General features: G+C 38.1%; 1 protein-coding gene across 2 annotated transcripts; it reads left to right on the plus strand.

Annotated features, from left to right (window-relative positions):
• Positions 1–5,015: 5,015 nt before the first annotated feature.
• ak7a (adenylate kinase 7a) lies at positions 5,016–17,883 on the plus strand. Of its 2 annotated transcripts, XM_084433078.1 has the most exons (19): positions 5,016–5,136; positions 6,480–6,585; positions 6,657–6,809; positions 8,676–8,784; positions 8,990–9,084; positions 10,017–10,127; positions 10,235–10,318; positions 10,414–10,502; positions 10,611–10,701; positions 11,263–11,340; positions 11,428–11,577; positions 11,761–11,889; positions 14,713–14,818; positions 14,931–15,059; positions 15,142–15,207; positions 16,259–16,456; positions 16,614–16,807; positions 17,458–17,616; positions 17,707–17,883. In XM_084433078.1, exons 2-19 carry the CDS (start codon positions 6,505–6,507, stop codon positions 17,740–17,742), a joined length of 2,058 nt encoding a protein of 685 aa, XP_084289204.1. In that variant the 5' UTR covers positions 5,016–5,136; positions 6,480–6,504; the 3' UTR covers positions 17,743–17,883. The 2 variants fall into 2 exon arrangements, with proteins under 2 accessions (XP_084289204.1, XP_084289203.1); XM_084433077.1 differs by lacking the exon at positions 5,016–5,136 and having other exon boundaries at positions 6,204–6,585.
• Positions 17,884–18,364: the final 481 nt, after the last annotated feature.

Genomic DNA, 18,364 nt, shown 5'->3' on the forward strand with positions numbered 1-18,364 from the left:
CTGGAGTGCGACAGTGAACGACATCATGCTGCTATGCATCCAGGTCCACCACCTCAAGTCTACAGAAGGCCTACACCCCCACCAGATAATGACGGGGAGGAAGAGGAACATGTTAGCGACAGCACAGCCATCTCCTCACACTGCACCCAGGTATGTGGTCCAGATCGTACAGCAAGATCCTGCTCGAAGATCTGTCTGGTACGAATATACCCTCAAGGTCAACGTGAAAAGGCAACCAACATGTACGTTATTTTGGATGATCAAAGTAACCGTTCACTGGTGCGTTCAGATTTCTTCGAGCTTTTCAACATCAAGGGCCAACCATTCCCTTACACATTGAAGACCTGTGCCGGATTGGTTGAGACGTCAGGCAGAAAGGCAGAGGGTTTCCAGGTCGAATCGCTTGATAGGCAGACTAGCCTATTGCTACCACCGCTAATTGAGTGTAATGACATTCTCATTGATCGCTCTGAAATACCGACGCCTGATGCAGCCCGTCACCATCCTCACTTACGAAGAGTAGCAGCACACATACCAGAACTCGACCCCAAGGCGGAAATCCTCCTTTTGCTAGGCAGAGACATTGTGAGAGTCCATTAAGTCCGACAGCAAGTGAGCGGACCTCACAACGCCCCCTTTGCACAAAGACTGGATTTGGGATGGGTCTTGGTAGGAGACGTGTGCCTAGGAAATGCACACAAACCAGCTGTAAGTGCAATGAAGACAAGTGTGCTAGAGAATGGCCGACCCTCTATTCTCAGACCATGTAAAGGCTTCATGAAGCTGAATGAAGATGTGTCCAATGGCAAGGAGCAGAAGAACAAACCACACAAGGCATCGTTGGAGGCCCTTGGACTACATGTCTTCAGTGAGACTGAGTCCGACAACAAACCCGCCCAGTCCATGGAGGACACAATCTTTTTGGAAATCATGGACCAAGAAATGTATAGCGACACGTCAAACAACTGGGTCGCTCCTCTACCCTTTAGAGTTCCCCGTCAACGCTTGTCCAACAACCGCGAACAGGTGTTCACTCGCTTTGCCTCCCTGGAGAAAACGCTGCGGAGAAAAACTGAGATGAGAGACCAGTTTCTAGAATTCATGAAGAAAATATTTGACAACAGACATGCAGAAGTAGCTCCTCCACTGGAGGAGAATGAAGAGTGTTGGTACCTGCCTACTTTCGGAGTTTACCACCCACAAAAGCCTGGAAGCATCCGCGTGGTGTTTGACTCCAGCGCAAAGTACTTCGGCACATCTCTGAATGGTGTTCTTCTGTCAGGCCCAGACCTCAATAACTCACTAATTGGGGTGCTGATCCGCTTCCGCAAGGAACAGGTAGCAGTGATCGCTGACATACAGCAGATGTTCCACTGCTTTCTTGTCCGCAGAGACCACAGGAACTACCTAAGGTTTTTGTGGTACAGAGACAATGACATGTCTAAGGACATTATCGACTACAGGATGAGGGTCCATGTTTTCGGCAACAGTCCGTCACCATCCGTTGCCATCTACGGACTAAGGAGAGCCATCCATGAAGGTGCACACAAATACGGAGAAGACACGGTCCAGTTTGTTGAACATCATTTTTACGTAGATGATGGGCTCATCAGTGTGCCAACTGAAGCTGAAGCCATCAGTCTGCTACAGAGAACACAGACCTCTCTCAGTGAATCGAATTTGAGGCTTCACAAGTTTGCCTCAAACAGTGAAGCTGTTCTTCAGGCCTTTGCACCAGAGGACAGAGCAGTTCTGAAAGACCTTGACTTGAGTGGTGAAGTTACACCAGTGCAACGCAGTTTGGGACTGCTGTGGGAGACAACAACAGACACTTTCACATTCACAGTCTCAGAGCACAAGAAACCCTTCACTCGCAGGGGAGTTCTGTCAACGGTGAATAGTGTCTTCGATCCTTTAGGCATGGTCGCACCGGTGATTATTGAAGGCAAAAGTCTCTTGAGGGAACTCCGTGTCAACACATGCGACTGGGATGATCCTCTTCCAGAACAAAAGTTGAAGCAATGGGAAGCATGGCGTGAGTCACTCCATGACTTAAGTAAGCTGCATATCCCTCGTTCATACACAGCAACGTCACTTTCCAATGCTGTACACAAAGAGCTATGTGTGTTCTCCGACGCGTCCACAAAAGCCATTGGAGTTGTGGCATATCTCAGGACCATTCAAGCTGAGGGACAAGTCGAAGTAGGATTCATTCTAGGGAAGGCTAAGCTGGCACCACAGTCCGAACCTACCATTCCTCGGTTGGAATTGTGTGCCGCAGTATTAGCCGTGGAAGTCGCCGAACTTATCCAAGATGAACTGGACCTGAAGCTTGATGAGATCAAGTTCTATTGTGACAGCAAGGTTGTGCTTGGTTACATTTACAATCAGACAAAACGCTTCTACGTCTACGTTCACAATCGAGTCAGACGAATTCGTCAATCCACAAGGCCTAACCAATGGTTCTACGTCAACACAGAGGACAACCCGGCTGACCACGCATCCAGGTCAGTTCCTGCGTCCCAACTGACAAAGACTATGTGGTTCACTGGACCAGCCTTTTTACACAAACCAAATCCATCTGACACAGATACAAGCTGGATGTTTGAACTTGTCAACCCAGAATCAGACATGGAAATACGACCTGAAGTGAGTAGTTTTCTTACTCAGACTCAAAACCGAGGTCTTACCACCACGCGGTTTCAGCGGTTTTCATGTATGCACTCCCTCACCAGGGCTATTGCCCTACTCATCCACATAGCCAGTGCTTATAGACACAACAAGTCCAGTGAATGTAAGGGATGGCATCACTGCAACCTCCCACGTACTCCGGATGAGTTGTCTCAGGCGAGACACATCATCATCAGAGCAGCACAGGAAGGTGTTTATGCAAAAGAGTTCGCAGTTCTTGAGCTTGGACAAGCTGTAACCAAGGACAGTTCTCTTCACAAACTCAGACCTGTTCTTGAAGGTGATCTGATTTGTGTTGGTGGCAGATTAAAACACACTGACTTGAGCACTCAAGAAAAAAACCCCATCATCTTGCCCAAGACCAGCCAAGTTTCTCTGCTGTTGGTGCGACAATATCATGAAGAGGTAAAGCATCAAGGCCGCCACTTCACAGAAGGGGCCCTGAGAGCAGCGGGCTTCTGGATCATAGGTGGAAAACGGCTTATTGCCTCTGTCTTGCACAAATATGTAGTGTGCCGGAAGTTACGCCGAAGAACAGAGGAACAACTTATGGCAGACTTGCCTCCAGAACGCTTGCACACATGTCCACCCTTCACTTATGTAGGAGTGGATGTGTTTGGACCATGGCAAATCGTCTCCAGGCGTACACTAGGTGGACAGGCCCAAAGTAAAAGGTGGGCAATGCTCTTCTGCTTTATGAGCTCCCGAGCCGTGCACATCGAGATCATTGACTCCCTAGACACGTCCAGTTGCATCAATGCATTGAGACATTTCTTTGCCATACGGGGACCTGCAAAGCAGATAAGATCGGACTGCGGAACAAACTTTGTGGCAGCTGCAAAAGAACTGGGATTAAGCCGACAACAACCTGACTTCAAAGTGCAGAACTTCTTGAGTCAACAAGGGTGCTCATGGGTGTTTAATCCTCCTCATGCGTCCCATATGGGTGGATCAAGGGAACGTATGATAGGCCTATCAAGACGGATCCTCGATGCAATCCTGCTTCAAGAGAACATCCAACTTACCCACGACGTCCTGTGCACACTCATGATGGAAGTGACTGCGATAATCAATGGCAGGCATCTCGTTCCAGTCTCCACTGACCCAGAGTCACCGTTCATATTGTCTCCTGCAAAGATACTTACCCAGAAGGTTGGGGTTGCTCCACCGCTCGGAGACTTCACAGAAAAGGATCTTTTCAGTAGACAATGGAAACAAGTCCAAGCTCTCGCTGACAGATTCTGGCGTCGCTGGCGTCAGGAGTTCCTCCCCACCCTGCAAGTCCGCCAGAAATGGAGAGATTCTCAACAGGACCTGAAAGAAGGGGACATTGTGCTCCTGAAGGACAGTCAAGCTGCACGTAACACATGGCCTATGGCAAGGATCACAGCTGTCTTCCCTGGGAGAGACAGCAAAGTAAGGAAGGTGGAGCTCAGGACATCAGATCAAGGTTCTGCGAAGGTGTTCTTGAGACCAGTGTCAGAAGTAGTTCTTCTTCTGCCCAAAGACTGAAGATTCGGAGACATTTGATAGTTAATAGTGACCTTTAAGGTCAGACGGGGAGTGTTCTGCCCTTCAGGCATTTAAGTTTAATTTTTATGCTTTTAATTTGGTATACTTTCAGTTTCATGCAGACTCTTATTTTGACGTTTGTTAACTGAGCTAAAACAGGAAGTAGGAAACCGCATTAGAAACGCGATAGAAACGGCAGACTGGTTAAAAATGCAGACAGTCATTTTGTCAGAGAAAATTCATCTTGCCCGTTGATTCCCCAGCAGAAGCATCGCTTGTATGTATATAATCTTTGTTCTGACTAAGATAACTTTTAAGCATTTGATTTTGTGCTGTAAAAGTAATGTTCATAAAGCTAAGTGGTTTAGCTAATTTCAGTATTTTGCTGTTTGTTTTCTAGTTTCACTCTCTCATTTCTCATCACTCATCTCATATGTATGGATTCAGTACAATGTGAAGAAAATAAATCTGCATACAAGGAATTTTGGATTTCTTCATGTTCATGAATAGAGAGAGTTTAGCTCACTGTTTAGTTGGAGTTGTTACACCTCAGCGAGAACAGTACAACTGGACTTTTTTGAAAGTTATATTAAACTGTCTAAAAACAAAACAGGGTTCATAAACTGTTTGTTTTTTTCATTCGTATCATTAGATATGTGATAACTGAAACCCAATACTTACATTTAAAAGTGTAATGCGCAATTTATCTAAAAAATCCTGTCATCACAGGCGCGCTATGATTTCTGGGATAGACAAGGCAGCGAAGGATTCATCTGTTGTATCATTCATTAATGTACATGAAATGAAGGACTCATTTGGAGGAGCCTTCGAATTGGGACAACCTTCGTCGCGCTGCGGTAACGCAACCGGCCTTCGAAGGATGCAGCACAGGGGTGCCCAATTCAAGGTAGATCTCCAGGATCAGGATTAGAAGTAGGTCGTTTTACCTGACTTCAACCTAAGAATGATGAGATCATGCTTAAATGATGAAGATTCTGAATAAACTTGTGAGCATTGTTTCATGTCACAAGCACATGCTGACTTGACTTCACCTCTGTGTGAAATAACAGCATCTCATTACACTAAATGTATACACTTTAAATGTTTTTGACATTAGACAACATGTTTGCACTTATTTAACCATGTTTTAAATTTGATTAAAAAAACATTGGTTAATTTGGTTTTGTCTACTGGCATGACGCATAGAGAACGCAAATACATTGCCTTATTATTTTTCCTCCATCTCATTTTTCCCCCCACCACCATGTCCCTTTAGGGGCTCCGTAGTACGGCAAGATAAATAACAAAATAACATTGTGCAAATAAAAGCAGACCTTTCTTTTTAACTGTTATTTTATGTGTTTTTCAGTAAAAGGTTAGTGAGTTAGGAGCTAGAAAAAAACATTACTGCATGGTGTACGTTGAGACAATACAATGACACTGGCATATTTTAAGATATGCCAGTGCAAGTTAGTTTCAGTTAAAACTGCCCAAACATGCATTTTAGTCTGGGACTAGGCCTTGTTTTTTCTGTGAAACCGGGCATACGTTTCTGAATCTCTAAATTTACTTTCCTAATGCAGTCCCTTGCAAAGCAAACTGGTTTCTGGCTATGAATTGTATTTGACTATTTTAATGAAAAGGTTTAATGACATTTTTGCCACGTTTATTCAGAAACAGCAAAACATTGATATGTACATGCAATAACTTGCAAACAATAAACAAAATGAAACTAAATAATGACTGACATACAGTCAAAATATTGATTTACCAGCGTTTATAATAGTAATCCTAAGTTATAATAAATTAAAGAAAAACATTTGAGATATTTCTGACTTCTCTGAAAGTACTACCAAACACACAAACTCTACTAAAAGACTGTTAGATTTCAAGTTACTAAAATATTATTGCACATTTTATAAGTTTATTTTCTTCATGAATGCATGGCTTTTATACAAAAAAAAAAAAAATTGAGCACTCGTTTGTGCACATGTTGTTTCGTATTTAAATCTCGTAATTAATTCTTCTTGTAATTAACAATTAATTGTCCTGTCATTGCAATTACAGCTACATTTTAGACACAGTTGTCAATATTGTCTCTTGAAATGCAAAAAACTTTTAAACATTTTGTCATGTAGCCTAATGCATTTATAGTGAAGTGTACAAATATCTCAACAATAATAATTACAAATCTTTAGGACAAGGTTTTATAAAATACATTGCGTTGATATTTCGTGCCATCCAAAAAGTTTTGTCCACTGTGTGATCTTTCCAAGTCTCCATAGCAACCAAACGACAAACATGGCCAACCACAGCGAGAGCCGCTCCAAGCGAGTCTTTTTCAACAACATCGACTCATACTCATCCAAATATATCGCGCAGGTAAAAGAGTCATTAGGTACATAAATTACATTAATATAATAAGCGCTGTGGCTTAATGTTGCTTTGTTTAGTTCTTGTCGTCGTGTGTCGTCGGAGAGTCTCTCGCTAATGAAGAGGAGGAAGACAAACAAGAACAGGCTTCAGAAGGCTCACGATTTCAGATAGTCGGAACAGTTGCGAATAAAGGTGCAAAAAAACTACGTTTTGCACTGGAGGAATATTGGGTTAGTTAAGTTTATCATCTGTCATTTCTTTTGTGGTATTGTAGATGTTTTTTTTTTGTGAGATTCACGCACACAATACACTTCTATGAACAGCACATTTTAAAATTCTGAATTAAAATTAATTTAGTTATTTTTTCGGAATCAAAAAAAAACAAACATTTGTAGGTGATATATCATGATATTTTGTATACAATGGTGCTTATGGAAAAAAAAAATCATTAATATAATGGAATTCTTAAAATAATTAAATTCTTTAGTTTTTATTATTTCTTAGAAAATATGAAATAAACAGTGAAGCAGTTTTTTATAAATATAAAATAGTATATTATTTAAAAATAAAAGTATTTCTGTCCACCAAATTAAAGGCATGTGCTGCAAACAACATGCAGAAAAAGGTTTGTCTCAATCAGCTTTCTAGTTCAGTAGTCAGGGCACTGATCAGGGAATCTGCCATTTTAAGGGCTGTCTCAGTCACAAATTCCACTGCACTGAAACTTTGCTCCCTAAAAAGTCCAAGATAAGTAAATTCTGAAGCACAAATATATTGCACAAGCCAGCTCAATACACATCGTGATAGATGTATTGTCCAGAAGTATTGTACAGAAGTCCAAACTTCCAAGACAGATGTATTGAAAAAAAACGTTATATTACACAAACACTGATAGACAGGTAGTGAAAAATCTAGCTACCATTATAGATAATTTACAGTTGAAGGGAAATGTAACTATCAAATTATTTATCTTAATGTACTTTAAATAGCATAACAAAAAAAGTAAAAAAGCATCAGTTCTGCTGTTATTCATAAATATCAGTAGTGATGCTAGCTGTTCAACACAGATGTTTTCATGTCGCCAGAAATGGAGTGTCCCAATGTGTTGTGAGCAAGGGACCCTATTGTTATGTTTTAAGCTGGGATGAGGAGAGGTGAGAATCCAGGTGCAGAAACAATTCAAAGAACACAAATCAAGATAATCAAAAACAAAGACAGGAACATAATCCAAACAGGGGAATCAGAGACATAATCTAGACAGAAGAAACCAGGAACACAAAAATTTACAAAGAGAGACATGCAAAAAAAAAAAAAAAACACAAAAGATAATTGAAACACAGGGTTATAAATACACAGGGAACACAAGGGCTAATGATTAACCGGTGTAGATAAGTTCCTATGGAAAACTACAGAGACAATCAAGGCAACAAGGCAAACCGGAACTAAACACGGGAAAAGAACTTAGGGACAATGGGCACAGAAAATTACTTTAAAATAAGAGTCCATATGAAAACATTGATGAACACAGACCCAGGGCACATGTTACAGAGCCAAACGCAACAGCTTACAAAGGCATGCAAAAACAATGACTGAAAAAAGACAACTGAAACGGGTACAAATACACAGGGAACACGAGGGCTAATGATGAACAATTGTAGATGATAAGTAACTGAAAACTAATAAGGGAAACTACGAAGACAAACAAGGCAAACAGGAACTAAACACATGAAGAGAACATAGGTGGACACATTGGGCACAGAAAATCACTTCAAAATAAGAGTTCATATGACAACATCGATGAGCACAGGCCCAGGGCACGTTACCCTTATAGTGCCCGAATTCATGTACAGGATATACTGATTCACGAGTTAGGGAACTGATTGAGACGAACCCAAAGAAAACAAAACAAGAAATTAAATAATAGATGACCACTGTGTGTCAAGGTCAATACATTTCATAAAATATCAGATAATGACCTTTTATGAGGAGGCAACACTTTTGTCCTTGACCCTTGTAACAAGTCTCAGTTGCGTCCTAAAACTTTGCAAGCTGGGAACCTAGAGCAATTTTGAGCATCTTGTTTCATCATATTTCAGTCTGTGAGTCGAGAGGAGCTCCTGCAGTATCTGATGCAGTGTGATGTTATTGTGTATAATATCACTGAACACACTGATCTCATAGATGAGGCAACATGGGCCATTTCAGGTAACAATTCCTCAGATTTCTAGACTATTTATCTAGGCTGCATCTCAAAACATGGTGAGGCACGTTCAGATGACCAAAATTCTGTCTCATTTTGCAGCTCACTAGGTTTTAGGAGACAGCCTTAACGCCATTTAATGTATTTTCTGTTTATTTCTTTATTCATACCAATCTATAAAACTGTATATTAAATCTGTGTTTCCTGTAGCCCTGCACTCTGAAATTGAACATTTTGGGTCTTCAAAAATATTTATCCTGCTGTCAACAATCATGACATGGGCAATGACCAAACCAGCTGATCCTGTGAGTGTTGCTTTTAAATATTTATATAATACAATGAGGTCCAAATTTGTATTAAAACTTTTTTCCACCATGGAATAAAAAATAAAGAAGGTAATTGTAACTTTTTATCACACAGTTATGACCTTTTTTTAATCGCAGTTGCGAGTTACAAAGTCTGAATCGCAGTTCATCCTTTTTTCTCCGAATTATGAGACAAACTCACAATTGCGAGTTATGAAGTCAGAGTTATGAGATATAAACTTGCAATTCTCACAAAGTCCAAATTGTGAGCTGACAATTGCAAGTTTATATCTCACATTTTGCGGAGTAAAAACTTGCAATTGCGAGAAAAAAAAGTCAAAATTGTCAGTTTGTATCTTGCACTTCAGACTTTTGTTTCTGACTCAGAGTTGTGAGATATAAACTCGCAATCTGAATTGTGAGCTGACAATTGTGATTTTATGTCACAATAAAAAAAAAAGGAATATTTTACTTAAATGGAAAAAGTTAATGTCTCGCAATTCAAACTTTTTTTCTCAAAATAATGAGACATAAACTCACAATTGTGAATTATAAAGACAGAATTGCGAGATATAAACGTGCAATTCTGAGAAAAAAAGTAAAAATTGTGCGATGTAAACACCAATTGCGAGGAAAAAGCCAGAATTCCAGTCACAATTATCTTTTTTTTTATTCTGTGGCAGAAAACTTCCATAAATTTGACTCCACATCGAAAATCCTTGTTTTTACCTTCTTTTTTTTGGTGACAATTGTTAAAAAAGTTAGAAATAAATATTTTATTTTTATTTTTTTTATTCTTTTACAAATTACACATTACACTTTTCACTTTGTTTTTCATTATGCTTATATTATCAGCTAGAATGTTCTGTACCAGTGACCATAAACAGACCCGACATCATTCATTTTGCTACTTTTTCTGATTTTATCTTAAGGATGATCCTGACATTCCCTTGACTGAAGACGACTACAAAAGAAGAAGACCACATCCAAACTTTAAAGAACACACAAGCACAGAGAAACATGTGCTTAAACTGGGGAAGACTGTAATGATCCATCCAGAATCCAGCCTAATACATTTCAAATCATTTATGATATGAAACAATCTTAATACCATAACATATGAAACAAACTTCCTGTATTTTTCTTTCAGAAAAAGTCAAAGCTGTCTACTTATGTTGTAACATCAGGGCTGCAGTATGGAATGGGCGAGAGCATGTTTCACTTCTTCTTTAAAGTACTAAATTAATGACAAAAGTATTAGAGCAACATTATTTTTCAATATGAATTCATAATCACATTTTGTTGCCTAACTTGTTCACTTTCTCCCAGACAGCTTGGCTCGGAGAGCTTAGCAGCATTCCTGTTTTTGGACCTGGGACAAACATCATTCCTGCCATTCACATCCACGACCTTGCAAGGTTTGAGAAACTGCAGTTATGTCATTTTCCCGGGATGTTGATTTGTGTTTTGTTTCACTTTTTAATTTTATTCCCATCTGATATTTTTGTCATCATTTGTTATTTCAGAGTGGTTCAAAACATCATCGATCACAAACCAAAAACACACTACTTCCTCGCTGTGGATGATTCCAAGAACACTTTTGAAGACATTGTGAAAGTATTAAATCATTGCACACTTTGCTATATGATGTACTGATCAATATAATGCTCACACTTTAGTTTTGCAATAAAGTGCTGCAGGTATGACGTCAGAAGGCGGAAGACTAATTCGCCACTGGTTCCTTTGAGATTTTCCTATGGGATTTTATTATGGGGGCTTTCGATTCATGTGTAAAATAAAGCCTGTGTAAAACATAACTTGACTATACTTTGATGTTTTGTTCTACAACGTAAATTACACACACCCATAGCCAAAACGTGAATTTTTAAAGCATTTTTGAAAACGTATGTTTTTAATAAGAAACTAGACAAGACAAGTTGAGATGTGAGTGTGTGCAGTGTACGTTGTAGAACAAAACGTCAAAGTATCGTCATGTTATGTTTACCACAGGCTTTATTTTACACATGAATCGAAAAAAACCATTATAAAATCCCATAGGAAAATCTCGAAGGAATCAGCGGTTTTTAGTCTTCCAGGTTCTGATGTCATCCCTACAACGTTCTATGAGAAAACACCACTGAAAATCATTAGTAAACACGCAGCTGTCTATTTCCTTAGGCCATTGCCTCTGCCCTGGGTTCTGGACAAATAGAAAAAGTCCCAAAGGAGGATGCCTGTGGCACAAAGGCAATTACGGTAGGCTGTTTTTGCTGAACACACATTTTTTGCCATGTCATAAAATAATATGTGAAGGTAATATATAATTGTTGTGTATTTTAACAGGAAACCGACCTGCTTTACCTCAGTGTCAACCTTCAGACTGAGTCTGTTTTCTTAAAGGACAGATTAAACCTCTGCTGGGATTATGACTCTGGAATAGTTGATAACATATTTCGTGTGGTGGAGGAATACAAACAGACAAGGCAACTGTTGGTAAGATTTGTTAACATTTGCTGATAGAGGCAATGTGTTAGAATAAGAATCAGAAAAAAAAGATTTTTTTTTTTAAAAACAATAATTTTTTTATCGCTTTTTAATAATTTGAAGACATTTCTAAACAATATAGCTTAAGAAAATATGTTTACATGCTCCTATTTTGCTTTTCTTTTCCTTCAGCCAATAAAAATCTGTCTTATTGGGCCCCCTGCTGTTGGCAAAAGCTCAGTTGCTGTAAAGTTGTGCAGATATTACAAACTTCATCATATTAATGTCAATGAAGCCATCAATGAGAAAGTCAAACAACTGGTGAGTGAGGACATAACAGCTTCTTTTTTTATTAATATTTTAACAATGTCTACAATAATTACGAACAATTGTTGTGTTGCATACAAACGATAGATCTAAAATAAATAAATAAAATTAAAATAAATAAATAAAATAGAATATACATATATTATGTCTGTCTGTCTGTCTGTCTCGCTACGGGCACGAGTAAGTGCAGTGCCAAGTTTGACGTTGTTTGGATGAGAAATGCAAAAGATATTGTTAAATATATCATTTTTAGAAGGTTGTGGTTTAAAAATAAACATTCTGACATAAAGGGTTGTGGTTTAAAAATAAACAATAAACACACACTCTCTGGATGTTTAAAAATAAACAATAAACACACACTCTCTGGAACTGAATCTGTAAGTCACACTGTTTACTTCTTAATAATGTTTATTTAAAGCTACGCTGTTTACTTCTTTATTACTGTGTCATGCGCTGAAGTTAGCCTGTAACTATATGATGTTTAATATGTTAAATAGTAGTAGTAGTAGTAGTAGTAGTAATAGGCTATGCAGGCTTAAACGAGGTTAATATTCTCTTACCGATCGAACGGCAAATCTCCATCAGCTCAGCTGCGTGGCGTGTCCGTTTTTATTTCGGCTCCCATGTGAACATGTTACTGTGCGTTCACACCGGACGCGAATAGCGCGTCAAATTCGCGCCTGCCGCGTCTAGTTATACGCTTGACCACTTTGTGTTAAGTTACTGAGCTGGGGACTATTTTCAGGCGCTGCGTCATATCATTACGCCTGCTGCACTCATGGTACGGCAGCAAAATTTCTTGATTATTACGCAGGAATGAGAGTATAGTTCCTAGCCATATCAGCCTAGAAAATCGCAACTTTTCATTTTCCGTCGGTCTTAGTAGGCTACACGATGTAACTACAGAAGAGTCAAGTTTAAAAATAGGAAAAATATCGAAACTCTTTGGTCATTTTTTTGAGAGAGATGCTAATGGTCTTGTCCGATTCAATGATCTATGCTAAGCTATGCTAAAAGTGGGACCCCCAGACCCGGAGATCGGCTGAATGGATTCGAAAACGGTAAAACTCAACTGTTTAACTCTGGGGGTGTTGTAAAATGAGCCTATTTCCAAAAAAAGTGGAGTATCCCTTTAAAAACTTATTTTGCACGGGCATTTTGCACTAGTCTATCTATAAATTACAGGAACGTCTGTCTCTCTGTCTGTCTGTGTGTCTGTTAATCACATATCTCTCGAACTGTTAGTCCGATGGATTTCAAATTCGACAGGTGTCTCGCTACAGGCACGAGTAAGTGCAGTGCCAAGTTTGACGTTGTTTGGATGAGAAATGTTAAATATATCGTTAAATATATCATTTTTAAAAGGTTGTGGTTTAAAAATAAACATTCTGACATTAGAGGGTTGTATCGGTCAAAGAAACCCCAAGAAGGTTGTGGTTTAAAAATAAACATTCTGACATAAACACTCAGTCAGCAACACTGTTTACTATTATATTTTATTCACAGCCATCATTTGTAGTAACCTAGCCTGCTCCCTGAATTCAATGCGTTCACAGTCTCTTTCACGGGCACCAAACCAACAATTACTAAAAACACAAACAAAAACTGATTTTGCACGGGCATTTTGCACTAGTCTATCTATAAATTACAGAAATGTCTGTCTGTCTGTCTGTCTGTCTCTGTGTGTGTGTGTGTCTGTTAACCGCATATCTCTCGAACCGTTAGTCCAATGGATTTCAAATTCGACAGGTGTCTCGCTACAGGCACGAGTAAGTACAGTGCCAAGTTTGACGTTGTTTGGATGAGAAATGTTAAATATATCGTTAAATATATCATTTTTAAAAGGTTGTGGTTTAAAAATAAACATTCTGACATTAGAGGGTTGTATCGGTCAAAGAAACCCCAAGAAGGTTGTGGTTTAAAAATAAACATTCTGACATAAACACTCAGTCAGCAACACTGTTTACTTCTGAATATTATAGTTTGGTTCCAAAACGTGATAAATCCATTTTGATTAATAAAGTGGCAAGATGAAAACCACTATTTTCTGTTTCAAACTTTCACATAGCATCTTTAGGTTACATAAAAAATTCAAATCCAGATTTTGATTTTCAAAGATTTATTATAAAAACGGATTAATTTTTCCCAAAAATGCAATAAATTCATGACACTTTTTTTTTTTTCAAAATGCAATTAATCTATTGAATCAATATAAAAGTTATTTTTTATCATATTGAAACTGTTGAAATCAGCCTTCGCTAAGAAATATCTCCTGAACTTTTTTGACGGCGATCAGCTCACAAAATCTGATTTTGCACGGGCACTTTGCACTGCTCCCTGAATCGACGCGCTTATTCATTTGTGGATGTAAACTGAATCTATATGTCAGCTATGCTGTTTACTTCTGAATATTATATTGCTTAATGCTGTGTGCTTTCTACCATGCACAAATAAATATGTCACTGAACTTTTGCTGTGCAATTGTTACAATGTGCACTCAAACACACCAAACCAACAATTACTAAAAACACACTTAAAACCGTATTTTGCACGGGCATTTTGCTCTAGTTATATATAAAATAAGGGACGTAGTTCACGGTGGGGTCCAGAGGTTGGAGACCTTATTGTACACAAAATCATGGAAATGATTTTGATATTGATTTGATGATCAAAATATTGATTTGATAATAATATAATGTATACTGAGTAATATGTTTTAAAAAGTATAAAGTAGAAGTATTTTCACTAACAGTCTCAAACTTTTTGGCCCCACTGTATATGAAGCTGTCTTTTGAATGTTCAGTGTGTGTTCTTCAGGAGGAACTGCTTGAGAGCAGTGAGAAGACACAGGAGAATGAGGAAACGCTCACCGGTGCCGAAGAGCAGCTTAACACTATAAAGAACAACATGCTTCAGAATGATGGTATGCAGTGAATGAAGCTTCGACATGATCCGATTTATGTATCTAGAAATATGATTGTAAGATTGTAACAGATCTGATATAGTAAGTGTTACTTGATGATGTTTTCTCACAGGCCAGTTGGATGAGCAGCATGCGATGCATATCATAAGGGAGAAGCTAAACTCAATGCCTTGCAGAAATCAAGGATTCGTTCTGGATGGATACCCAAAGACCTATACACAGGCTAAAGAGCTTTTCCATGGTCAGCTATATTCCTTTTAGACAAAAACAAAAAACAAAATGGCAACATAAAGTCTTCACCTTTAACTTCTAAAATGTTCCAGATGCAAACATGGAAGAAGAAGATACAAGATCTACAACACCTCAGTATAGCAAAGTGTTGATTCCAGGTTAGTTTCAGAACATACATATTTCACCACTTTTGCTGGTAAAAACATTTAATTGCATGATGCAGCCTTCAAACCTCTTAGTAATATCACAATAATGTAATGCTTGTTAATGTTCATGTAATAAAAGAGTTGTGGCAATGATACATCGGGAAATAATTATTAACATTGAGAGACTCTTCAGCTTCCACATGCCATTTTCTTCCTATTGAATACCCTGTTTCACCCGGAAATACACTGTTCAAAAGTTTGAGTTCAGTAAGTGTTTTTTTTTTTGTTTTTTTGTTTTTATAAATTAAAACTTTTATTCCACAATGTCGAACTAAGTTGATCAAAAGTGACATAAAACTTTTACATTGTTAGGAAAACGGCACTTTCTGTTGTGCAAAGAATCCTGGAAAAAAATATGAATAATGTTTTGAACATAAATAATAATAACAAATGTTACTTGAGCAGCAAATCAGCATATTAGAATGATTTCTGAAGGATCATGTGACGCAAAAAAAATTCAGCTTTGCATCACAGGAATAAATTACATTTTAAAATAATATTAAAATCAGCTGTTTTCAATTGTAATAATATTTCTAAATATTACTGTTTGTACTGTTTTATTAAAGCGATAGTTTGCTGCATTAATTACTCACACTCATGTCGTTCCAAACCCGTAAGACTTTCGTTCATCTTCGGAACACAAATGAAGATCTTTTTGATGAAATCTGAGAGATTTCTGTCCCACCAATAGACAGCTAAGCAAATACCACTTTGACGATTCAAAAAGTTCATAAAGAGATAGTAAAACTAAACCATATGAATTGAGCAATTTAGTCCAAATTTTCTGAAGAGACTCGATTGCTTTATATGATGAACAGATTGAATTTAGGCTTATTATTAATCAAATAAATTCAGATTTTGTGAGCATAAGAGACTTCTTTCAAAAACATAATATCTTACTGACCCTAAACTTTTGAACGGTTGTGTGTGACACACTACTGAAGTAAAACTGGGCTGGCAAATGCAGTGTTTCATGTTAACAACCATTGGCTTTTTCCTTCAGGGTTCATCTTCTCACTGGAAGCCACTGATGAATTTCTTAAGGAGCGCGTTCGGAGTCTCCCGCAGAATGTGGCAGAGGAAATGCACTACACTCAAGAAGAGTTTACAGAGAGTCTTGCAAAATTCAGGGAGACTTCACTAGAAGACGAGTCCTTGCTTGACTATTTCGATGAACTGGAAATCCACCCCGAACACATCGGTTAAAACCCAAACTTTCACACTTATTTTTGCGCTCACATAAGATAATGGCACGCCACACACCATTAAATTGATAAATGAACTGACGGATAAGCTGATAGTTATGAAGCAGGGTGGTATTGTTATTAAGAATAGTGTTTTCATGATGTCATTCTCAGACGTTGAGAACGTGGCCACGGTGGAGAAGATAATTAAGACGGTGGGGCGGCCCATGAACTATGGCCTGAGTCCAGAGGAAATGCAGGAAAAGAGGAAGAGGAAAGATGATGAATGGCACCAGCAGCTGAAAAAGGAGGAAGTTGAGAAGGAACTCGTGGACAATGATAAAATGGCTGCTCTTTTGGACGAATGGGTAAATTTGTTTTTAAAGAATTCTCTTATGCTCACCATGACTATTTAATTAATAAGAATACAGTGAAACCATTGATATTGCAAAATGTTATTACAATTTTCAGCATCATTACCCCATTCTTTAGTGTCACATGATGACTTTTTTTCTCAGAATTGCATGATTTAAAGTCGCAATTGCGTGTTATAAAGTCAGAATTGTGAGATATAAACTCGCAATTGCGATAAAATAAACTCGCAATTCTGACTTTATAACACACATTTGGGAGATAGAAAATCAGAATTGCATGATATAAAGTCGCAATTGCGTGTTATAAAGTCAAAATTGTGAGATATAAAGTCAGTCTCTTCCTTAGAATTGGACTTTATAACACGCAATTGCGAGTTTATATCTCACAATTCTGAGAAAAGATGTCAGAATTACGAGATATAAACTCACAATTGCGAGATGTAAACTTTTTATTCTTAAAATTTCCTGTTTCTAGTTTTCTATTGTATTTATTAAATAAAATAACTAAACATAAAAGTCCATATGAGGGACATGACATTTACTGCCCACAAACATTTGATCAGTAGTGTATGAATGGGCAGCAAAAGCATTCTCTTTCCCTTTGGAACGACTACATTGTTCAGCTTGTGGATGTGTATTTGCAGAACAGGAACGTGGCTGAGGTGAAGAAGCAGGAGCAGGAGCTATTAGAGACACGATCTGTCCCCATGAGACACTACTTGATGAAATACGTCATGCCCACTGTCACACAAGGACTGGTGGACTGCTGTAAGGTCAAGCCTGATGACCCTGTGGACTTTTTGGTAACACTTGTATAATGGTATTCATATCCTGTGTTTTATTTAACAACAAATTATTTCAACTTAATTCATATTCTCTTTACTCCATTTCAGGCTGAATACCTCTTCAGGAACAACTCAGATGATTAGCTCATTCTGCTATAACAATAAATGTAAAATATAAAGTGTCATTAAAAGTGTGTGCTGTGTCTTATTTTTTTTTTTTTTTTTTTAATCTCTACAAACAGGTGCTAGTTAAAGATTTAAAATTTCACCACCTTCCCAAGGGGCCAGATCACATGATGAACCTTGCTTTGAATTTCAGTTATTAAGTTAAAATGATATGATGCATTTCTTTACCAAAAAAAAAAGAAAAAAGAAATTACAATTGGCATGAATATGGAAGTTGCAATAGTCTTTCCTATTGTGACCCAAGTGAAACGACTTTTTGAACAAGAAAAAATGTGGGGCAGGATTTTGTCCATGGGGAATTGATTGGATGGTTGTGGTTTGCTATTGGTCGATCTCATGTGAGTGACAGGTTGCCCCGCCCTCGTGCCAGTAAACGCATCATCAGAGATGAGAAGACATGATTATGCAAGAGGGAGGGGAAGATATTTTGATTAAAGATTAAGATGGTACATTAATTAAGAAGACAATATGATGTACATTGTACACGGACAAATCATTAATAATAAATTCTGCAATATTCCTTAACAAAATTTAAAATGTCCATTTTTATTTTATGGTAACTTAAACTTAACTTAAACAT

Source organism: Rutilus rutilus (genome assembly GCF_951802725.1).
Source record: "Rutilus rutilus genome assembly, chromosome: 15".
NCBI lineage: Eukaryota > Metazoa > Chordata > Actinopteri > Cypriniformes > Leuciscidae > Rutilus > Rutilus rutilus.

Excerpts from the sequence above, each read along its gene's own strand:
- ak7a (XM_084433078.1), top strand. The coding sequence starts at position 6,505 with ATGGCCAACCACAGCGAGAGCCGCTCCAAGCGAGTCTTTTTCAACAAC. Across the intron at positions 14,819-14,930 it reads CAACATGCTTCAGAATGATG|GCCAGTTGGATGAGCAGCAT; the intron begins GTATGCAGTGAA and ends GTTTTCTCACAG. Across the intron at positions 16,808-17,457 it reads CTGCTCTTTTGGACGAATGG|AACAGGAACGTGGCTGAGGT; the intron begins GTAAATTTGTTT and ends GTGTATTTGCAG.